The 24,975-nt window shown below is 40.5% G+C and overlaps 1 protein-coding gene across 2 annotated transcripts in view; it reads left to right on the top strand.

The window, feature by feature from the left end:
• DOCK11 (dedicator of cytokinesis 11) overlaps positions 1 to 24,975 on the top strand; it is a 233,465-nt gene that overhangs the window by 165,102 nt on the left and 43,388 nt on the right. For both annotated transcript variants that reach the window (XM_066249156.1, XM_066249155.1), the window contains 7 exons: positions 1,857 to 1,999; positions 3,278 to 3,393; positions 7,572 to 7,709; positions 13,500 to 13,682; positions 16,259 to 16,372; positions 19,072 to 19,287; positions 19,371 to 19,428. In XM_066249156.1, coding sequence (XP_066105253.1) covers positions 1,857 to 1,999; positions 3,278 to 3,393; positions 7,572 to 7,709; positions 13,500 to 13,682; positions 16,259 to 16,372; positions 19,072 to 19,287; positions 19,371 to 19,428 — 968 coding nt within the window. The remainder of the gene's footprint in view (positions 1 to 1,856; positions 2,000 to 3,277; positions 3,394 to 7,571; positions 7,710 to 13,499; positions 13,683 to 16,258; positions 16,373 to 19,071; positions 19,288 to 19,370; positions 19,429 to 24,975) is intronic.

The raw sequence follows: 24,975 nt of genomic DNA, 5'->3' as shown, positions 1-24,975 counted from the left end.
AAGTTTATGTCCTGGCTGGTTGACTCAGCAGTAGAGCGTCAGCCTGGCTTGTGGAAGTTCTAGGTTTGATTCCCGGTCAGGGCACACAGAAGTGCCCTCCTGCTTCTCCACCCCTCCCCTTCTCCTTTCTCTCTATGTCTCTCTTCCTCTCCCACAGCCAAGGCTCCATTGGAGCAAAGTTGGCCTAGGTGCTGAGGATGGCCCCATGGCCTCAGCCTCAGGTGCTAGAGTGGCTCCAGCTGCAACAGAGTAATGCCCCAGATAGGCAGAGCATTGCCACCTGGTGGGCATGCCAGGTGGATTCTGTCTGACTGCCTCCTCGCTTCTAACTTTGGAAAAATACAAAAAATAAATAAAGTTTAAAAACATAAAATATATATATTTATCTTTTAAAAAATGTTTGAGAGATCCTGAGGAAGATAGTTACTTGCATATATCAGTAAGATATATTTTAAGAGTAGAGTCAGTCACTGACCTGTGGTGGTGCAGTGGATAAAGCGTCGACCTGAAACACTGACATCACCAGTTCAAAACCCTGGGCTTGCCTGGTCAAGGCACATATGGGAATTAATGCTTCCTGCTCCTCCCCTCTTCTCTCTCTCTCTCTCTCCTCTAAAATGAATAGATAAATAAATTAAAAAATCAAATGCTTCTTTAAGAAAAAGAGTAGAGTCAGTCATTAAAGGAACTCAAATAGAGTTCATTTTTTAAAAATGTTAAATTCCATTGCATTTCCAAAATCTGAAGAGGCTGTTTGTATGGGGTTTATAATTGCTGAGTGAGGTGATAATTTACACTGTCTTTCCCCATGACTTGAAGCTGGCATGGTAACTACTACCATGAGATTTAAATTCTAACATTCTGCTGACTCTTCCACTATATTTTCTAGAGAATAGACAGACTCTTTTTCTTCTTTTGTTCTTGTATGACCCAGCTGTAATTTTTTATAAGGAACCTTAATATTAAAAGGAAATTTGTTTGCAAGTTCTAGCAGTAGACATGCTTTAAAGAGTAAAAATTTTTGGTCCAAGTCTAATTTAAATTCAGAAACATTTGATTGGTACTCATTCTTGAACATCCAGGAATTCTCCCTCTACCCTCTATTTCAACTCTTGAATAGCCCTCACTGTTTTCACTGCCTCTTGCCCTTCCTCACCTCCTGAGAAAAGACAATCTTATTAGAGTGTTGTCCACTTTACACTGTTTCTTCTTCCTCCTCTTCTTCTTCTTCTTCTCCTTCTTCTAAGTGAGAGGAGGGGAGATGGGGAGATAGACTCCCACATGGACTGAGATCCACCTGGCAAGCTTCCTACTGGCCATTCTCTGCCCATATTGAGCTGTTGCTTAGCAACTAAGCTATTTTTAGTGCCTGGGGTAGAGTTTCCAGGGAGCCACCCTGGAGCCACCTAGCTGGAACCAATCGAGTTATGGCTGTGAGAGGAGAAGAAAGAGAAAAAAGAGAGAAGGGGGAGGGGGAAATGGAGAAGCAGATGGTCATTTCTCCTGTATGCCCTAACTGGGAATTGAACCCAGTACATCCACACACCAGAGCAATGCTCTACCACCGAGCCAACCGACCAGGGCCTTCGCTGATGTTTTTAATGAGAAGGAAGGTAGTAAATAACTCTCTAACTTCCTTTATTATATTCTTACTATACCAACTTTTTAAAATACACATTAAAACTTTATACAATTTCCAGTGATGTCTCATTTAAGCCAAATGATAGTTGAAAGAATTTTGATCAAAGTGTAGTGTTTATGTAGAGATCTAATCATTTCTTTATTTTTTTAGTTGAAAACAATGTTGAGAGATAGTATTGGAGTACTCTAACTCCTAACGTTAAATTATGTTTTAGGGTGCATGATGCCTGGCTCTCAAAACACTTTGGAGTAGACCGAAAATCACAAACCATGCCAGCTCTTCGGAACAGATCAGGAGTAATGCAGGCCCGGCTTCAGCATCTTAGTAGCCTGGAAAGTTCATTTACACTTAATCACAGTAAGTGAAAATGTGTGTAGGGTACCTGATTGAAACAGACATGTAATGCTATTTAACCTTGAATAAGTTCGGTTTAAATAACCAATATGATTGAAAATCATTTCACATATATAGATCTGCTTGTATATTTATGTACTTATATAGGAGTATATGCATTACCATAATAAAGATATGCATTGATTTTTCAGCAGTTTTAGATGATGGTGTTTTTTTCCCCCTTAATTCTGTATTAAAAAATTAACTTTTCCCACAGAATCATTGTTCTTATTTGCATTGGATATTCCTTGTTAATACTGTTAAACTTGAATGCAAATACGTAAATAATAGCATACTAATATGTATAATATTCATTTAGAGTTACTGTTCAGTGATCTTAAGGGATTACACATGCTAAGCTGACTAGAGAAAAGAAAGAGCTGTAAATGTGATTTTGACAAAGGTATATTTCATACAGGTTGAAGTATTAACAAGGCAAGTAGGACAAGGAGAGAAATCTTGGCCAGCTGGGGAAGCTAGATGGTTATAATAAATGGAAGCTATCCTCTGAAAAGCAAATATTAATTTTCAAAAAGCCTTCATAGACAACAGTATGGTGATTACCAGAGGGAAAGGGCAGTGCGGGGAGGTAGAAGAGGATAAAAAGGGGATGAAATGGAAGGAGACTTGACTTCAGGTGGTGAACACACAATACAATATACAGATGATGTATCATAGAATTGTATACGTATTTGAAACCTACATAATGTTATTAACCAATGTCACCCCAATAAATTCAATAAAATAAAAATTGAAAAAGTCAAAGAGTGAAAAAACTTTGATTTCCACATAGTCCTGAAATCGCAGAGAAGGAAGCCAGCTAAAGTGGCCTTGTGGAAAAAACTAATAATAAAGCAAATGTCTTGAGCAGCTGGACCCGAAATGACAGACTCGAGACATTTTAAAAAATGCGTCATACAGCCTGCATGGCCCGAAATGCCTCCCACATTATTTCCTAGTTACATCACCATAGTTCATCACTGAAATATTTTTTTTTCCAAAGCAGTGGGCACCTAATGTGGTGTGCAGAGTTGCTGGTACACAGAGCTGAAGTAAAAATTAGTAGACTTAATTAACCAAGACCATGTTTGATTCAGGAATAAATACAGTGAAACTCATTAGGTCTGCAAGTATCTGAAGCCTCCTGTCTCTTGCCTGTCTGAGTTATTTTGGGGGGAAATCATTCGGAACTGTTATGTGAATCTCTACATTTGGCATTTATTATTATTTTTTTTATCTCAGGTTCTGCAACAACTGAAGCAGACATTTTCCATCAGGCACTTCTCGAAGGCAATACTGCTACTGAAGTTTCTTTGACAGTTCTAGATACCATATCATTTTTCACCCAGTGCTTCAAGGTAAAAACGAAGAGTTAAAATTCAGCTGGCATCACTGCTAAGAAAACATTACGCAAAAAGTAACCAGTCAGAGGAAGCTTAGTTAGTGAAAAAGCCCCAGTGATCAAGCCCTGGCCAGTTGGCTCAGTGGTAGAGTGTTGGCCTGGCGTGTAGAAGTCCCGGGTTTGATTCCCAGCCAGGGCACACAGGAGAAGCACCCATTTGCTTCTCCACTCTTACCCCTCTTTATTCTCTCTATCTCTGTCTTCTCCTCCTGCAGCCAAGGCTCCATTGTAGCAAAAGTTGGCCTGAGCACTGAGAGTGGCTCCATGGCCTTTGCCTCAGGCACTGGAATGGCTCCGGTTGCAACGGAGCAATGGCCCCTGATGGGCATGCCGGGTGGATCCTGGTCGGGTGCATGTGGGAGTCTGTCTGCCTGCCTCCCCACTTTTCACTTTGGAAAAAAAAATGAAAATAATAAAATCACCAGTGATCAATCAGGAAGCTTGGATGGCAGACTTAGTGTAGCTACTGTGTGACCTTGGGAATTCACCAGGACTCACTTGCCACATCCATAAGTGAGGGGCCTGGACTAATTACCCTCAAGCTCCCTTCTATCTCTTAAATTCAGTTGTTTTATCATTTTTTGTATGTGTGACAGAGTCAGAGAGAGAGACAGATAGAGACAGACAGGAAGGGAGAGAGATAAGAAGCATCAATTCTTCATTGTGACACCTTAGTTGTTCATTGATTGCTTTCTTATATGTGCCTTGACCTGGGGGTACAGCAGAGCGAGTGACACCTTGCTCAAGCCAGCAACCTTGGGCTCAAGCTTGGGGAGCCTTGCTCAAACCAGATGAGCCCGCGCTCAAGCTGGCGATCTTGGGGTCTCTAACCTGGGTCCTCCACATCCCTGTCTGATGTTCTATCCAATGTGCTACCACCTGGTCAAGCCAGTTGTTTTATTTTTGTGTTTAAAGACAGTTCTCTATAGCCCTGGCAGGTTGGCTCAGCTGTAGAGTGTCGACCTGGAGTATAGAAGTCTTGGGTTCAATTCCTGGTCAGGGCACACAGAAGAAGCGACCCTCTGCTTCTCCCCCTTACCTCATCCCCTTTTTCTCTCTCTTTTCTCCTCCCACAGCCATGGCTCTATTTGAGCATGTTAGCCCCAGGCACTGAGGATATCTCTATCGAGCCTCCCCCTCAGACACTAAAAAACCCCCAAAACCTCAGTTGCGAGCATGGCCTCGGATGGGCAGAGCATCAGCCCTAGATGGGGATTGCTGGGTGCATCCCTGTTGGGGCACATGCAGGAGTCTTTCTCTCCCCTATTTTCACTTAAAAAAAAAGGCAGTTCTTTATAATAATCTTATTAAAATAGCCAAGTAATTTTTAGCCCAAATTATGATTGAATTGGTTTGCTCAAATGCATGCCCGTTGTTACGAGATATCTTCTTCGGCTAGAAGATGACTAAGCAGGCTGGCCCGCTTGCCTAGTCAGTCACTTAGTGTTTTTTTTGTTTTTTCTCAGATGTTTGCCTCTCGGTATAAATCATCATTGCTATGATTAAAAAGAATAAAGTAAAAACAATGACCTTCAGGGCTATTAAAGGAGTAAACTGGAATAATGGATGTGAGAGTGCTTTGAAGAGGAAAAACTGTGACTGTAATAACACAACATCAGTGCGAGATCTCATGAGTGAAATATCTTGCTTTTACCTGAGTTCCACAGATATTTCTTTTTTTCTTTTCTCCCCCTTCTGTACTTTTCAAAAAGGATCGTAAGGGAAAACTGAATTAGATGCTAATCGGAAATAGGCTTCAGAATCATTTTATGAAATAATAAGTTCTTACTAAAATGCAAACCAAGTTCATTTTTCATTTTTCCAATAAATAAGGATATTTGGTCTTTAGGCTTGCATTGTATTCCTTCCTCCTATCCAGATGGTTCTTACTTACTTTACACTGATCTTAGTTCTTTAATCTTTGTAGATGTCAGGCACTACCCTTAATGCTTTACAGATAGTAACTCAGTTTGTTATTGTGGGGCTGGGGAAGGAGAGTGTCTGCAGACGGGCACAGGGATGTTTCTGAGGTGATGGAGATGCTCTAGGGTTGGATTGTGATGGTGCACAACTCTGTCCATTTACTGGAAATAATTGAACTGCACACTTAAAACAGGTGAATTTGTAGTATTAAATTACCGTATTTCCCCATGTATAAGATGCTCCCATGTTTAAGACACACCTTAATTTTGGGGCCCAAAATTTGAAAAACAAATGTATTACATAAAGTTATTGAACTCAAGTTTTGTTCATCATAAAATTCATACAGCTCCTCATCCGTGTGAAAAAGCGGGAAATGCAAGTAAGAAAACTGTAAGCACTATGTAAGATGCACCCAGTCTGCAGACCCCAAATTTTTCCAAAAAGTGTGTCTTATACAAAAAATTTAAAAATACTAATATGAACTCACTTTTAGTCTTCATAAGACCTTTGTAATATACATACTATTATTATTCTCATTTTAAAAATGAGCAAACTGAGCCTGACTGGTGGTGGCACATTGAATAGAGCATCGACCTGGGACGCTGAGGTCCTAGGTTTGAAACCCTGATGTCGCCATCTTGAGTGCAGGATCACTGGCTTGAAGCCCACGGTCACTGACTTGAACAAGGTGTCACCGTATTATCTGCAGCCCCCCCCACCCCCATCAAGGCACATATGAGAAGCAATCAATGAACCACTAAAATTAACTACTACAAATTAACACTTCTCATCTCTCTTCCTGTCTCTCCTCTCTTTCCTCTCTCTCCACCCCCCTTGCTAAAATAAGTAAATAAATAAAGAACCAAACTGAGGCTCACAAGGAGGGAATATCATATAACTGGCCAGTGGCGGACTAAGGGTTCAGATCTCGGCCAGTTATTACAAGAAGCCATGTTTCTAACCATACACCATACTTTGAATTAGGCTAAGGAAAGAGCCAGAAAATCTAACACCATTTATAGATTCTGACTGTCAACGTTACCCTTAGATTTGTCACAACCTTGCATGTTGTTTGGCTTTTTGTTATTGTTTTTGGCCAAGTTGTAACCTAGTATTTTGATATGGGAATAGGGCTGGATAAGCTAACCAGTGCTTTAAAAAAAAATTCACAAGCCAACAGATAACTTCTCTACGATTTCCTTTTTTCTCTCTCTTTGCAAGGAACATTTAAATAATTTACATGGTTTGTTCAGTTGTGATTCCAGTTATTATCTCTGCTCTTAGAAGGTTTAATTTTTCACCAGTGGCCAAACATATCTTAACACTAAGCATACTTTAAGAAGTAAATTAGGCCTGACCTGTGGTGGCACAGTGGGATAAAGCCTCAGCCTGGAACACTGAGGTTGCGGATTTGAAACCCTGCGCTTGCCTGGTCAAGGCACATATGGGAGTTGATGTTTCCTTCTCCTCCCCCCTTCTCTCTCTGTCTCTCTCCCTCTCTCCCTCTCCTCTCTAAAATGAATAAAAAAACTTTTAAAAAAAACTAAATTAGCCCTGGCCAATTAGCTCAGTTGGTGCCCCCCCATCTCTCTTCATCTCTCTGTCTATAAATAATAAAAAAATGTTAAGCCCTGGCTGGATAGCTTGGCTGATTGGAGTGGAATCTTGGAGTGTGGAGGTTGGTGGTCATATTCCCTGGTCAGGGCACATACAGGAGCAGCTCGATGTTCCTGTCTTTCTCTCTCCCTGCCTCTCTCTCAAAAAAGGAAGTAAATTAGATGATAGACTTTTGAAATAGGATTGGTATTTTTCTTAATTCTCTGAGGGGAACATTATTTTGTTCCCCTCAGAGAAATAAAATTGTTGCCTTGTAACCATTTTAAATTCACTGATATCTTAATTGAATAGTGATATGGTTAGATTAATAGAAATTACTCAACCCATACTAGTTCTGTATTTTGTGTGTTACATGAGAAAAATAAATTTTTTCATCTATGCTTAAAATGGTGGAATCAAGTGTAGATGTAGTTTATGTAGGATTTTGAGATTCCCAAGTTGAAAGATGACACAGATGTTTTAAGGTCAAACTTTTTGTCCTGAAATTTTCAGTGAAGTAATAAACAGATATTGCTCAAGTCAGTTCTCTCATTCGGAGGTGAGGTGAGGTTGCCTAACTATTTCTACAAAGTGTATTTTTTTCATCTTTTATAGAGTCAACTTTTAAATAATGATGGCCACAACCCATTAATGAAAAAAGTATTTGATATTCATCTTGCTTTTCTTAAAAATGGACAATCTGAAGTGTCGCTGAAGCATGTCTTTGCCTCACTGCGAGCTTTCATTAGTAAGGTAAGGGGGAAAGCTTTATAGCTGCTAGCGGGCTTGCTTCATGGGAAGAGAAGAAGAGGGGAAAGAGGATCATTGTGCTGACACCTGCACACTTCAGATACCGAACCTATGTACTCAGTCCTGCCTTCGTAAGTACAGATACAGAACAGCCGGATGCATGAAGAGAGTCTGACCAAGAATCCCCTAAAACCAGAATGTGCTTTGTACTTCATCTTGTCATTGTTGAACCTTGTTCAATGCTCTCCTTTGAAAAGTGCCATTTTCAGATTGCGACTTTGCCAGTTTTTGTTCTGTTTTACTTCCTTCTAAAGTATTAGGCTGAAGATATATAAGCTATTAGTGCACACATTGTATAAGTAATTGGAAAGCAGGGACCAAGTTTCATAACCCCAGAGGTCTTGTGTAATATCTTGCAAATGGTAGACACTCAATACGGGATCAAATGAAGGAGCTTTCCTTTCAATGTGAACTGTATCTGTGGCTGTACATTTTCAGGCCACTTACCTCATTTAAAGAAAACCCCTTAGGCTATACTTTTAGGAATAAATATGACAGATAGCAAAGATTTATTTCCAGTCTGCTGCTGCTAGCTTTTAAACATAATAAAAAGCATCATAAACCGAGATGGAGTTAAAATTATGGAAATCGCACAGCTTAGGCCTTCCCCTCTGCTGTGTGTAACTCCAGTGATATAAAGAAATTCAGTTACTTGAATCATATATCAGGATAAGTAAGCAGGAAAATTTTTTTTTTTGTTATCATTACTTGTTACAGTTAATTCATATAGAAATTCGGTGGTGTCAGGTTCAAAACCCGGTCAGGACACATACTGGAACAGCTCAGTGTTCTTTCTGTCTCTCCCTGCCTCTCAAAAAACAAAAGAAAACAAAAATACACGCACACGAACTTAAGTGGACTTGAGAGAGGTGAACACACAACACGCAGTGTGGAGTACAGAGATGTGTTATAGGACTGGGCACCTGAAACCTGTGTAATGACGTTTACCAGTGCCGCCTCAATAATATTCATTAAGAGAAATTAGGTGTATTTGAAGGTTGTTTTTTTAATATACTTTGTGAGTCAAGAAATAAATGGGAAACTGAGTTCAGTACAAGCACCTTACAAGAAACTAAGGGAAAGATATTCAAAAATAAGTCATTTCACAGTTACTGTGTGGGTTCTTTTTTTGTTTGTTTGTTTGTTTTCATTTTTCCAAAGCTGGAAATGGGGAGGCAGTCAGACAGACTCCCGCATGCACCCGACTGGGATCCACTTGGCATGCCCACCAGGGGGCGATGCTCTGCCCCTCTGGGGTGTCGCTCTGTTGCATCCCGAGCCATTCTAGTGCCTGAGGCAGAGACCATGGAGCCATCCTCAGCACCCGGGCCAACTTTGCTCCAATGGAGCCTTGGCTGCAGGAGAGGAAGAGAGAGACAGAGGAAGGAGAGCGGGAGGGGTGGAGAAGCAGATGGGCGCTTCTGCTGTGTGCCCTGGCTGGGAATTGAACCCAGGACTCCTGCATGCCAGGCCGACACTCTACCGCTGAGCCAACCGGCCAGGGCCACTGGGTGGGTTCTTACTGGTGTTAGATACTGTGGCAGGGTTATGGTCCAAGGGCTTATTGGCCGATAGAGGTAAGTGTGCGTGCGCGTGTGCCCACATCCAGATCCAAATCCACAAATACCATTAGGAAAAAAGAAGTCTGTGTAGAGAACTGAAGGAAGGCAGAGAAGGAGGCAAAAGTTTCTCTGCAGCGGTGTAGCTAAGAGATAGCCTGGACTCAGCAAGAGATGGGGTGAAGCAGTACATGGGGACCAGATGAATATGTACTCATCTTAGGAGTTGGATTTATCTTTCAGGCATTGGGGAGTATTGAAGTAATGCAATTAGATCTGTATCGACACAGAATTGGTGTGGACAGGGAAAAAATCTCTTTAAAAAGCAGTATGCAAGATGGACTGGTGATGATACTAAAGGCAGTAAGAAGACGTTACAATCAGCTAGATAAAAGATTAGGGCCTAAAGTAAGGCAGTGACGGGAGTTGGAGTGTTAAAGGTTGATATAAGACATGGTCAGGATATAGAATTTCTAGCATTTGGTCATCAATTTAGTGATTGTATAGTGGGTCATGGTGGCTGATACATAGAGAAAAGGCTACGTTTGGGGTAAAACGGGTCGGGAACCTATGGCTCGCGAGCCAGATATGGCTCTTTGGATGGCTGCATCTGGCTCGCAGACAAATCTTTTTTTTTTAAATTCATTTTAGAGAGGAGAGAGAGTTAGAATGAGAGAGAGAGAGAGAGAGAGAGAGAGAGAGAGTGTAAGGGGGGAGGAGCAGGAAGCATCAACTCCCATATATGCCTTGACCAGGCAAGCCCAGGGTTTTGAACCAGTGACCTCAGTGTTCCAGGTCAACGCTTTATCCACTGCGCCACCACAGGTCAGGTGACAAATCTTTAATAAAAAAATAATAACGTTAAAAATATAAAACATTCTCATGTATTACAATCCATTCATTTCCTACCGCTCATGTTCATAGTTGCGGGTGGTTGGAGCCAATCACAGCTGTCCTCCGGGACAACACCAAATTTTTATTGGATAATGCATAACGTACACGGGTCGTTGTATGGCTCTCATGGAATTACATTTTAAAATATGTGGCGTTCATGGCTCTCTCAGCCAAAAAGGTTCCCAACCCCTGGGGTAAAGGTAATGAGTTCTGTTTGGTGGACCTGTTGAATTTCAGGTGCCTAAAGGATGTCCAGTTAGAGCTGCTAAGGTTGATAGTTGTAGATACACATCTTTGCTCTGGAGGGAGATCTGGGATAGAGAGCTAAACCTGGGGTCATCATCCGTATACCCATGCATACTGTATTTACTGAACAGCTTCTGTCTTCCCAGCACTTTAGAAGGTACTGGAGATACACTGGTAGAGATATAAAAGAAGAGTAGTCTCGCTCTCATAAAGCTTTCAGTCCAGTGTGTGCTGGGAGACAAAAAATAAACAGGTAAATAAATTGGTATTGTGGTAAGTTCTGGGAAGGAACCAAGGTGCTGTGATAGAGAATAGTGATTTGTGAGAGATTCCTTACTTCAGATAGGTTTGCCATTTTTAAAATGAGACCGAAAGTATGAAAAGGGGCCAGCCATTTGAAAAGGTCAAGGAAGAACACTCTAAGGAGGACAGGCATATACAAAGGGCCAGAGTTGGGAAAGTGCCTGAAATTCTGGAGACTGAAAGGCCCAGTTTATTTATTTTTATTTTATTTTATTTTATTTTTTATTAAGTGAGAGGCAGAGAGGCAGACTCCCGTATGTGCCCCATCCAAATCCACCTGGCAAGCCCCCTGTAGGACGATGCTCTGCCCATCTGGGGATGCTGCTCTGTTGCTTGGCAACCGAGCTATTTCAGCACCTGAGGCAAGGCAATGGAGCCATCTTCGGAGCCTGAGGACAGCTTGCTAGAACCATTCAAGCCATGGCTATGGGAGAGGGGGCAAAGAGAAAGAGAGAGAGAGAGAGAGAGAGAGAGAGAGAGAGAAAGGGGGAGGGAGGAGTGAAGAAGCAGATAGTTACTTCTGTGTTCCCTGACTGGGAATCCAACCTGGGACTTCCACATGCTGGTTCGATGCTCTACCTCTGAGCCAACTGGTCAAGGGAATGGCCCAGTTTAGGTGGAGTATAGTGAACTAAGGAAATCATCAGCACGTGAGTGGTAGTTGAAGCCATGAGAGTGATTTAATTATTCCTGGAGTGTATATAGAGGAAGAAGCAAAAAATAGGTCAAGAATAGTACATTGTAGAAAACGAAATGTAAGGGGGGCGAGAAGAGAAGTCTATAGGTGAGATGAAAGGGAGTGATCACAGAAGTAGAAAGAAAGGCAAGAAAGAAGAATATCATGTAAGCCAAAAGAGAAAAGAATGTCAACATTATTATGAGATACAGAATGGTCTAATCAGGTAAGGGGTAAAGGGAGTCCATTGGCATTGACAGTTAGGAGGTCACCAATGATTTTGGCCATTGCTCATTCAGAGAAGTCATGTGGGTAGAAGACTTAACATAGTGAATTTACATTACAGCTATGCTGTCCCATTCACCTTTATTTTCAGACTAGAATATCTTGTCCAGCAAGATTTGTTTTAATCTGATGAAACTGTTGATGAGATTTCCTGATTGCCAATCAGAAAACGTTTATTAAGCATTCATTATCTGCATAGGATTGCACTTGGCATTAGGTGATAAAAAGAAGATTGATTGCTACAACATGGGTTTAAATTCAAGATTCTCAAGAAGTGTTTTTGAAAAGGTTGGCCCTCTGTCTTCACACTCCCTGAAAAACATCCATTGTGTACCTTGGGGCAGCTTACTCCTTGCTTGCCTAGACTTGTATGCAAGGGAGATAGTGACAAACCTACATTATATTTATAGTTTATCTTCCACAAAGCAAATTGAATACATTCTCAAAGTACCAGCTACTTGGCTATCTTGAGCATTAGGTAGTCACTTTTGTACTCTCTTTCTATGCCAAAATATATATCATTTTAAAGTATAATTGACATACAATATTATATTAGTTTCAGGTGTACCAACATAGTAATTTGACACACGTTCCTCAGATGTGATCGCCATACTAAGTCTTGTAACTATCTGTCACCAAAGTTGTTATGATAATATTGACTACTTTCCCTATGCAAAATGTATCTTAATTAACTTGTTTATGGGTGTAGGATGCATGTGTGTTTGTGTGTGTACACTATACCCCATTTTGTTAAAAGATCAACTTTACTTGCTTAATAGCTCCCCACTATAATTTTCTCAGCACTTGGAAGTTCATACTATAAGGAACTATTTAAATATAAAGCACAAGAGTTAAGTAATGCAGCCTGACCTGTGGTGGCGCAGTAGATAAAGCATCAACCTGGAACGCTGAGGTTGCTGGTTTCAAACCCTGAGCTTGCCTGGTCAAGGCATATATGGGAGTTGATGCTTCCTGCTCCTCTCCCCTTCTCTCTTTCTCTCTAAAAATGAATCAATAGAATCTAAAAAAGGAGTTAAGTAATGTATTGATAGATTGTCCTTCCCAATGTAAAGGCCAGATTGTGACCCATCAATCATTCATCATTTCAGTCACTTATAATTTAATGCATATTATTAAGAACCTACTTACCGTCTTTTCCAGACCATGAGAAGCTCTTCTCAATTGGTAATATTTACAGTCACTACCTCATATTTTTGTAGTGACTTGCATACTGACTCGAATTGTTCTGTCATTGACATGCTGGCCTTTATGTTTTTAACTAGCTTGGGTTCTCTAGAGCAAAGTCCTAGTCTTATGTTCATTATGTATTCTCAAAGCACCTAATATAATGTTAGGTAAGAATATAGTAGGCCTGACCAGGCGGTGGCACAGTGGATAGACTAGTGTCAGACTGAGACGTGGAGAACTCAGGTTTGAGACCCCGAGGTCACCAGCTTGAACATGGGCTCATCTGGTTTGAGCCCAACTCACCAGCTTGAGCCCAAGGTCGCTGGCTCGAGCAAGGGGTCACTCGCTCTGCTGGAGCCCCCCAGTCAAGGCATATAAGAGAAGAAATCAATGAACAACTAAGGTGCCACAACGAAGAATTGATGCTTCTCATCTCTCTCCCTTCCTGTCTGTCTGTCCCTATCTGTCTCTCTCTTTGACTCTCTCTGTCATCAAAAAAAAGAATATAGTAGGCATTTGGTAGTTGATTGATTTTTATGACTGGGTTTCCCAATACTTATTTATGTTTTTTCTGTTCGTTAGTTTCCCTCGGCCTTTTTCAAAGGAAGGGTAAACATGTGTGCTGCGTTTTGCTATGAGGTTTTAAAGTGCTGCACTTCAAAAATTAGCTCGACCAGGAATGAAGCATCTGCACTTTTGTATCTTCTGATGAGAAACAACTTTGAATATACCAAAAGGAAAACTTTTTTGAGGACACATCTACAGGTCAGTAAAAATCCAAGTCTGTCTGCTTCTATTCAATCTTTAGCCTCTACATCATGATCCACAGCCACCCAGTCCAGTCCAGCAGCTGTTAGTCACGTGGCCATGTAGCACTTGAGACATGACTAATCCGAATTGAGATGTGTCATAAATAAGGCTTTTGAAGAATAAGTACCAAAGAAAAGTAAAGTACCTCAATTGTTTTGTATTTATAATATGTTGAAATGGTATTTTGGATATATTGGGTTAAGTAACATTAAATTCACGTGTCTTTTTATAATGTGGATGCTAGACAATTTAAAATTACATATATGGTTAACATCCTATTTCTGTTGGACAGCGCTATTCTAGAGCACAGATGTTAAGAACATAGACCCTAGTTCAAATTCCAGGACTAACACACACTGTCTGACCTTGAACAAGTTACTTCCTTAGTTTGTCCGTGCCTCAGTTTCTCCATATGTAAAATAATGGTAAATATTTGTACCTACCTCATAGGATTGTTGTGAGGAATAAATGAGATGATTAAATAAGAAACAAAACACTTACTAAATATTCCATAACAGGTAATAAGGTTTGTGTTTTTCACGTTCCAGCATGCCCAGTAAGTAAAAAAAAAAAAAAATGACAGAAGTTTGAAGGTGTAGTGGAAAAAATAAACTTTGGAATCAAGCCTACCTGCCTTCATTTTAGCCAGCTACTTACTCACTGTGGGACCCTAGGCAAGTTCCTCAGTTTGTCTTAACTATTTGCCTCATCTGTAAAATGAGGCCAAGGATATCTCACCTTGCAGCATGATCATAAGTGATAAAGATCAAGTGTGTGTAGTGCCAAGCACAATGACTAACACATAATAGACACTTAGTACATGGTAGTTGTTATTTAGCATCTCCATATATTTCCGCTCATTTGATAAAATGGCTCAACTAAAACACAGTTGGGACCTCTTAGCTTAGTAGACCTCTTTGTAATGTGGGAAAGCTTTGGTCATATTTATATCTTCACTGCCATGGTCTGTCCATTGGAGATGGGTTATAAATGGGGAGACAGCTATAAGCAGGCTTTTAGAAATGTCATAAATATTGTGGAAATCCATGGAAGTGTATTCTTTCTGTAAAAATCTATCTAGTTACTTTTGAATAGTAGGGCCAGCATCGCAGGTATGGCTTTTATGATTCACCTTTATATGAGATGTCCCTTCAGTTCCATCTTTCTCCAAAACATTTCTGCAAATAGTGTGCCAGCATGCATGGAATTCCCCATTAGGGTCTGTTCTTCTGGGTCAGAGCATCAGTTCTCTCAAGTACATTATTCAAATATAAATCAGTTAGTAAATGCAAAAACGTAGAACTATTTCTGGCACATTAGTAAGTGCTCAAAAAAGGATTAACTAGAATTAGCATGGTTATGATTTTTTAGTCCTTAGAACAGCTCTATAAAGCAAGTATTATCATTCCCATATTACAAATGAGGAAAGTGAGGCGTGGAAGGGTTAAATAAGTTTTCCAAAGCCCCACAGTGAGTAATTGAGAAAGTCGAGATTTGCATCTGAAGCAGTTTGATTCTAGAACCTGCACTCAGAGCTCGTACAGTATCCCACTTCCGAAGACCAGAGGTAAAGCACGGAGGCATTAAGACCTTAGCGTGAATCATTTAGGCATTCCTCGGAGAGATCCTGAGAGATTAAAAAGCACCATCAAAGGCCATTACATGTACTGCTGTCTAAACTAGGTAGGTCCTGGTCATAAACAAAGAAGGGAGCTGAGGTGCCGCAGTTGGGAGTTCAGCCCACTGAAATAGACCAGAGAAAAGGAATGAGAACCATCGAAGAAAATATTTATTCCCAACTTTGCCATAGCTACTACCTAGCAAGCACGTTCAAAATGGAGACCTGACTCCTGTTGTTTCAGTTCAGTATTATGAAACAGTTTTGGATCTCTCTGTACTATGAGTTTTGGGGAAAAAAGCTTTCACATATAACCAAGGAAAGTACCAAAAAAAATTGAAAATGGGACCTGTGAAGTTGCTATTTCAGTAGAAGAATTTAAACCCTCCTGCCTGAAGAAAGTAGACTGTGGTGGAACTGTGTAGAATATTTTATTTCATTTATAGTGAGAGAGAGAGAGAGAGAGAGAGAGAGAGAGAGAGGCAGGGACAGACAGGAAGAGAGAGAGAGAGGGAGAAAGAGGGATGAGAAGCATCAGTTCTTCAGTGCAGCACCTGAGTTGTTCATTGATTGCTTTCTCATATGTGCCTTGACGGGAGGGGGGCTACAGCAGAGAAAGCGACCCCTTGCTCAAGCCAGCAATCTTGGGCTCAAACCAACGACCATGGGATCATGTCTATGATACATGCTCAACCCAATGATCCCGTGCTTAAGCCGGCAACCTTGATATTTCAAACCTGGGTCCTCTGTGTCCCGGGCCAATGCTCTAACCACGGTGCCACTGCCTGGTCAGGTTTATGTGGAATCTTTAAAAGAAACACTTCATATCAGTGCTTATGGGTTTATAAAATGATGCAAATAAACAGCATTTGTTCAAAAATAATTGGAAAACAATGTTTGCTTCTTCCCACAGATAATAATTGCCGTAAGCCAGCTGATAGCTGATGTGGCACTAAGCGGAGGATCAAGATTTCAGGAGTCTTTATTCATTATCAATAATTTTGCTAATAGTGACAGACCTATGAAGGTATGTTCTCACTCCAAGTAGTAAATTAGAGCCATCTTCACTGTCTGGGAAGTTTAAGTGTAAACTGTCACTGGATTCACGACTTTCGATTGAACAGAGTTAATAGAATGAAATCTTCATGAGTAAGGGCTTTGTCTTGCATACCACCATATCTAGCACCTAGAACACTGCCGGGTAATAGCAGACAGGCAGTATTGGTTAAATGGATGAATGATTGACTATACTATGTGTACACAGTTGTTATGGTTACTAGGATTTGACTTTTTTCTGGGCTTGATTTCTAAACTTGCTCAGAAAACAAATAGATCCTTTCTTAACAGTCCTTCACTATTTATATCAGCTAACTAAACACTGAGTTTGAAATTTCACAAAATTTTACTTCTTAGAGCAGTTAACAGCTGCCTGGTTCATTGCCAGCTGATAAGGAATGACACAGAAGGGATTATTTTATGAATTTTAGGAATCACCTGTTAACTGATTGTGGCCTGCTATAGATACTTACTAGCACACCCGAAGACCCTGAACTCCATTCCTCTTTTTTACCTGTGTGTTTAACACCTATAATACTGGCCAAAGTCACTTATTGTTTTGTTGCACGGAGAGCAGAGTCTGCTCCTCAGTGATGCACGTGGATAAGAGAAGAGGAGCCCTTTTCCAGTAGAGGACTGTTCCTCCCAGAAGAGTCATCTGCATTCTTGGGAAAGGTCAACTCCCAGCATAATTTGACAATACTGTTCAAAATCTTAAAAAAAGAAAGCTCACAGTCATAGCATGCTCGATGTTTGGGGACGTGTAGAATCTATGTAGCAAAAAAGATTCCCACAGTAACATTGCTTAGACTGAAGGAAAAAAACAACAACAAAAAAAGCACTGTCAGGCTGGGAAAGTCTGCTTTCCAGTCCCTTCTGCTGGTTCCCCAGGAGATAAATATATGCTTCCAGCAATCCCATGAGGATTGAAGATCTTTTACTCGTACTTGACAATTTATTTTACCAATTGTTACCATCCTTAGTTCTGTGTTGCATTAATAACTTTTTCAAAGTCAGTGGGATCTGTTTGGGCTTTCCTTGATAGCAAATCTTTGTATGACTCATTTCTGAAATGATTTAGTTCTATTCTGGTAGGTTGGTCACTGCCAGTAAACCCTATTATAACAAGGTGTGCCTTTCCTCCAGTAAATGGAATCTCTCTTAATGTATAAGGAGACTTTATGTATATAAGTGTTACTTTAAAGGGTTGAAGAAGGCACTTTTAAAAACTATTTCCTTCACATTTGGTTATATTCACATTGGAACGCTCCCTAATCCCTATATTTGTCCCCTATTCATCTTCTTTCATCATACAGATAATTGTGATTACTATGGAGGATTTAAGCAAAAGTGATGGGACTACCTTAATGGCCACAATGAAGAGAAAACTTTACTGGTTTTGGGGAACAAAAAAAAAACACAACACTTTGAGAGAGGTTAATGATCTCCTTAAACTCTTTAGAGTGTCCTGTGATTTATAACCTTTCATTTGTATAAGTGGACACTTTTTGTAGTGTGGTTTTTACCTTAGTGTATGTGGTAGTTAGTGGATGGGATCAGTTTGCTTGGCCGTATGGAAGAGTAGCGAAGAGCACTAGGTCTGCAGCCACGCTACCTGTGTGTTCATCCTGTCTCTACCACTTAACCAGCTATGAGACTTCAACGAAGCTACTTAACTGCTGTGTGCCCCAATTTTCCATTGGTAAAATGAATTATGATAGTACTAACTCACAGGGTTGTTGTAAAAAATTAAAACATATAAAGCACATAGACCACTGCCTGATACAAAGTATACTGTCAATTTTTAGTTAGTGTTGTAACTAAAATTACAAATAAGGTGAATATATAATAGATTACTCTCATAACTGTAGGATTCAGTGGAGGACCAGGGGTTCAAAGGCAAGTAGTAAGGCCCCAGCATTCATGCTTTTCGGTATTGTGTATATACTGCCATCAAGCTTACAACCTTTGAAGCCTGAGCTAGTTGGATATTTTTTTAAATTTTATTTATTTATTTCTTTATTTTTATAAGACAGAGATAGAGTCAGAGAGAGGGATAGATAGGGACAGACAGACAGGAATGGAGAGAGATGAGAAGCATCAATCATCAATTTTTCGTTTTGACACCTTAGTTGTTCATTGATTGCTTTCTCATATGTGCCTTGACCGTGGGCCTTCAGCAGACTGAGTAACCCCTTGCTCGAGCCAGCGACCTTGGGTCCAAGCTGGTGAACTTTGCTCAAACCAGATGAGCCTGCGCTCAAGCTGGCTATCCTGGGGTCTCGAACCTGGGTCCTCCGCATCCCAATCTGACGCTCTATCCACTGTGCCACTGCCTGGTCAGGCTAGTTGGATATTTTTTAAAGAACTAATTTAAAATTCTTTAGATGCCAAGAACCAAAAACAAAATACCAAGAACTGTACCAAGGATTACAAAATAGTATGTTAATGGTGATAGAAGGAGACTTGACTTGGGGTGGAGAACATACAATACAATGGACAGATGATGCATTATAGAACTGCACACCTGAATCCTATATAATTTTATTGACTAGTATCACCCCAGTAAAATTCAATTAAAAATATTGTGCATTATTCTCCAGATTGAATACCATGGTTTAGAGCACATCAATAATATTAATAAACATGTCTGTTTTGTTTTGATATTAGGCAACTGCTTTTCCCACAGAAGTCAAAGATTTGACCAAGAGAATTCGTACTGTTCTTATGGCCACGGCTCAAATGAAGGAGCATGAGAAAGACCCTGAAATGCTAATTGATCTCCAGTACAGCTTAGCCAAGTCCTATGCAAGCACCCCAGAGCTCAGAAAAACCTGGCTTGATAGCATGGCCAAGATTCATGTAAAAAATGGAGATTTTTCAGAGGTAACTACTTAAGGCTTTGTTCTCAACGCAGCCTCCCAAAGCCCTGGACTACATTCTAACAGCTCTCTGTCACCCTTTTCCAGGCAGCAATGTGTTACGTCCACGTAGCAGCTTTGGTTGCAGAGTTTCTTCATCGAAAAAGTAAGATATTTCTGTTATTAGAGATGGGGAGAAATACAGTTAGCACAGTAGTTTTTATCTCTGTAGCTTTCAACTGCGAATATGATATAATTGAGCTCTGAAAAATATGTTCACCTTTAGCCTCATTTAGTGTTTAACAGAAGTTGTTATTTTAAAAATGGGATTGTTTATTTTGCCTTCTGCTTTCATTAAGAGTTAAATAGCACAGGGCCAAGACTGATAGCCGAAGTTTATTTTCCAGCACTGTCTCCCTGGAAGACTGCCACAAATTAGATTCTTCTCAGGGCTCATGAGACACTCTGGATAATACCAGTCACTTTCCCCTCATCTGTCTCAAGTTTACCAGCAACTGCCCACAGATTTTCTCTCCACAGCCCCTTTAGTGCAACATTAAAGGCAGTCAGCACATCAGCAAGATGGCCAAATAAGATGTCCCTTGTTTGTATCGCCCCAAATGACATTTTGGCATCCATTAATGGACAGAATTGCCTTAGTGAGAGCTGTGGGATGGGATCCCGCATATGCCAAGGGGCCTGGGAGAAATGTTATACACCTCGGCATCAGGTAATGGGCAGTCTGACCTCAGTCCTGGCTGTGGACCCTATAATGGCCCATGACTGGCTCCACCCCTCTCAGCTGTGGTCTAGGAGCCCCTGGAGAATACTATCTTAGGTAATCACCCCTGGGCAAGGGAGCCTTGGTGGAAGCCTAGGTGTCCAGTAGAGAAGTTCCAGCATGCCATTGGAGAAAAAAATATATATGTACAAGTTGAGATGCATTGGAGAGGGTAAGGAGAATAGTCTGACTTTCCTGTGCCTCAGGGTGGCACAGCTCAGTGTCAAGAGAGACCTCCTATCTTTGACATCACTCTTCCACGGAGAAAAGAGAACATGCGAGTGGGCCCCTGGCTTCCCCGGCTGTACAGGATACTGCCATAGAGGCACACTGCTCTCATGCCCCATCCAGAGTGCTGAACTGTGAGCTTCATGGCTGGAGTTAGGGACAAGAAGAAGCTGAGAGAGTGGCAGATGGCACTCTCAGAAGGCATCAAAGGGACACAGATCGGACTCTTACCAAGAAGCTCACCAACAAGCTGCTAGGGACACTTAGCCCACAGATCCCTCTAACTGGCCCACAGGCACCCCCAGTGCCCCATGCACCTCAACCACACATCTCCCATCCTGTGTCCAGCTCCCTGTGCGTGCTCCTGATGACAGCAAAAGGAAGCTTAGCAGACCGCTAGTGAGCACATGCAGAATGTCAGCCAGAACCTGTGGTCCAGCAACAGACTGCAAATTTGAACTTTAACACCACTCTTGGGAAAGCAAAAAAGGGAGGCAGTTAGCACTGGGCCTGGTATATTGCATGACGGCAAGAAGGCGTACAAGCTTAAGAATTCTGCTATAAGAAGAAATAAGAATTGTGGGGCAGATGTACCCTTAGAAGATCTGTGAGAGCCTCTGAATCCCTAGCAGGCCAGACGAAGGCATTTCCTTCTCAGACTCAAGTCAGTAAAGATGCTTGGAAGCAAATTGAAAACAGCAATGCAAGATTTCAAGGAACATGAAAAATGAAGGACACATGACAACATCAAAAGATCACAATAACCTTCCAGTATCCAAACTTAAATACATGGAGATCTGTAATTTACCTAATAAAGAATTCAAAGTAGTTGTTTTAAGGAAGCTCGTTGAGTTACAATAAAATAGCAAGAAAACTTAGTGAAATCAGAAAAACAATACATGAACAAAATGAGGTTAAACAGAGATAGAAATTATAAAAAGAAACCAAACGGAAACTCTTGAACTGAAGAATACAAAGAAGTGAAAAATGAAATTGAGAGCATTACCGCCAGAATCAAGCAGAAGAAATAATCTGTGAATTATAAGGGAGGACCTTTAAAATTATCCAGTTAGAAGAAAATAATGAAAAAAGAGTGAAGAAAGTCTATGTGATCTATGGGATACCATCAAAAGAAACAAGGAATTATTGGAATCCCAGAAGGAGAAGAGAGGGAGACAGAAAGCTTACTTAAAGAAATAACCACTGCTTGACCAGGTGGTAGTGCAGTAGATAGAGCATCAGCCTGGGACGCAAAGAATCCAGGTTCAAGACCCCGAGGTCACTGGCTAGAGTGTGGGGTCACTAGCTTGAGCATGGGATCATAGACTTGAGCCCAAGGTCACTGGTTTGAGCAAGGGGTCACTGTGTCAGCTGGAGCCCCCCTCTCCATCAAAGGCACATATGAGGAAGCAATCAGTGAACAACGAAGGTGCAGTAACGAAGAATTGATGCTTCTCATCTCTCTCCCTCTTTGTCTCTGGTGCTTAAAAAAATTTTAAAACAATCAAAGAAAGAATTGCTGCCTGACCTGAAGTGGCGCAGTGGATAAAGTGTTGACCTGCAATGCAGAGGTCACCGGTTTGAAACCCCAGGCTTGCCTGGTGAAGTCACATCCAAGAAGCGACTGCTACAAGTTGATGCTTCCAACTTCTCCCCCTTCTTTCTCTCTCTCTCTTCCTCTCTCTAAAAATCAATAAAGTTAAAGAAAAAAAGAAATAATTACTGAGAACCTCCCAAATCTGGAGAGTGATTTGGACATCCAAATTCAAGAAGCCTATAGATCCCTAAACAAACTCAACACAATGAGATTGTCTCTAAGACACATTATAATAAAACTGTCAAAAATCAAAGACAGAGTCCTGAAGGCAACAAAAGAAAACATGCTTCTAATTTACAAGGGAACCCTCATAAGACTGATAATGGATTTCTCAGCAGAAGCCTTAGCCAAGAAGGAGTGGAATGTTATACTCAAAGTCCTAAAACAGGGGTCAGGAACCTTTTTGGCTGAGAGAGCCATGAATGTCACATATTTTAAAATGTAATTTCTATGAGAGCCATACAATGGCCTGTGTACATTAGGCATTATCCAATAAAAATTTGGTGGTGTCCTGGAGGACAGCTGTGATTGGCTCCAGCCACCCGCAACCATGAACATGAACAGTAAGAAATGAATGGATTGTAATACATGAGAATGTTTTATATTTTTAACATTATTGTTTTTATTAAAGATTTGTCTGTCAGCCAGATGCAGCCATCAAAAGAGCCACATCTGGCTCACGAGCCATGGGTTCCCGACCCCTATCCTAAAAGAAGAAAAACTGCCAGCCAAGAATGTTCTATCCATCAAAGCTGTCCAGAAATGAAAGACAGATAAAGACTTTCCTAGGCAAACAAAACCTGAAGGAATTAGCCACCACTACACTTGCCTTATAGGAAATGCCCACAGAAGTCCTTCAAACTGAAATAAAGAGATGTCAATTAGTAGCATGAATACATGTGAAAAGGATCTGTGTGGATGGATAAAGATAAGATAAATATATAAGAATATTATTCAGCCATGAAAAAGAAGGAAATCCTGCCATTTGTGACAACATGCAGTGACCTTGAGGGTATTATGCTTAATATGTTAAACAGCAAAAGACAGATACTGTATGATCTCACTTATACATGGAATCTACAAAATCAAAACTGTAAAAACTGAGTGGAATGGTGATTACCAGTGACTGGGGGAAATGAGATGTTGTTCAAAGGGTACAGACTTGTATAAAATGAAAAAGTTCTGGAGACCTAATGTACAGCTTAGTGATTATAGTTAACAATATTGTATACTTGAAAGTTGCTAAGAGAGTAGATCTTAAGCGTTCTCCTGCCTCCCCCAAATGGTAATTATGTGTGGTGATTAACACTAGTGTGTTAATTTCACAATTTGTGTGTATGTGTGTTGGTGTATCAAATCAACATACACACTTTAAACTTATACAGTGTTATATATAAAAAATGTCACTGGAAATTGCAAAGGAATCTCCCACTATCTGTAGTAGTGGCCAAGCTGTTTCCTTGAAGGTAGTTGAATGAGTAACCTTAGATCAGAATGAAACCATCTTCTGGGAGTCATATCACGGTGGTTTGGGCTATGAGAATACAATCATGTATTTTTTTTTTAATTACGAAATTCCAGTATCTATATATCTTTCATTTCACATCTAAGCTCATTATCTGATTGGCTCATTTAATACTACTCATGTGGAGAATTTTTTTCTAAAGTCTCCCCAAACCTGGCATCGTGATTAAGATGTAGATTCAGCTTACTTATATTTTAAATGAATGCTTTCTGTTTGATGCTGAAATATTTTGAACAATGCGTTTGTTTGAAATAGGTATAGTCTAGATTCATCCTTTTGGTACACATATAGTTTTTTGTTGTATTGTTTTGTTTTTTACAGAGAGAGGGACAGATAGAGACAGACAGAAAGGGAGAAAGATGAGAAGCATCAATTTGCACATGTGCCTTGACTGGGGGGGGACTACACAGACCAAGTACCCCTTGCTCAAGCCAGCGACCTTGGGCTCAACCTGGTGAGCCTTGCTCAAATTAGATGGACCTGTGCTCAGCTGGTGACCTCGGGGTCTCGAACCTGGGTCCTCCGCATCCCGATCCTATGCTCTATCCACTGTGCCACCGCCTGGTCAGGCCACATATGGTTTTAAATTGAAGAAGAAGACTATCAAAATAAGGCTGGTCTGCCTGTGAAGTTACAGTAAAATAAATATTGAAACCGAACACCTGCAATTCCAGATAAACTCACAGACATGAGAACCTGAAACCCAGTACTGAATAAATTTTAGGTGTATCCATCAGAGACGTTAAGTTAATATTAATTCATCTTTTTAATTAGTAGACATCTGAAATAAGAGTTTTATGAACACAAAGTCTATAACTATACCATTTAGATATTGAAAGTTAAATATATTAAAATGTTTTCCTAGAACTATTTTTTTTTTACAAAGCTAAAACCTTAAAACAAAGCAACAATCAGGAATTACTTTGCTCAGCCCTGGCTAAGTGGATAGAGAGCATCAGCCTGGCATGCGGACGTCCTGGGTTCAATCCCCGGTCAGGGCACACAGGAGAAGCGACCATCTGCTTCTCTCCCCCTCCCTCTCCCTCTTCTCTCTCTCTCTTCCTCTCCCATAGTCACTGACTCAGTTGGTCTGAGCATCAGCCCCAGACAGGGGTTGCCAGGTGGATCCTGGTTAGGGTACATGTGGGAGTCTATCTCTCCTCCTCCTCTCACTTAAAAAAATAAAGTTAAATTAAGAAAATAAAGAACTACTTTTCTCCATTGTCAGTCTCAAGCTTTAGAAATGTAACTATAAGATTGGTTGGACCAAATAGCAGCTAACATAAAATATGCATGCTGCTGTGGTGGTGTTTGGACGCTAGCCTGAGGCAGCTTGCCTGAAACAGCATGACATGTTTCAACAACTGCAAATCGTGCTTTGAACTAATAATTTAAATACTTATTTTCCAATACCTTTAAGGTTTTTTAGAAATTATATTTCATAGAAATCAGAGAGCTCTTGCCTGAGCAGAAAAAAGTGATGTTTTGCATTTTAAACAAAAATAATGTTAAATTGAGGAGTTTACATATTTATTTATAGGTGCCATCTATTTTTAAACCTGGAACATTCTACTTGCTTAAA

Source organism: Saccopteryx bilineata, chromosome X (genome assembly GCF_036850765.1).
Source record: "Saccopteryx bilineata isolate mSacBil1 chromosome X, mSacBil1_pri_phased_curated, whole genome shotgun sequence".
Lineage (NCBI taxonomy): Eukaryota > Metazoa > Chordata > Mammalia > Chiroptera > Emballonuridae > Saccopteryx > Saccopteryx bilineata.
The sequence above is the reverse complement of the archived record's forward strand: the minus strand, read 5'-3'. Positions and strand labels throughout refer to the sequence as shown.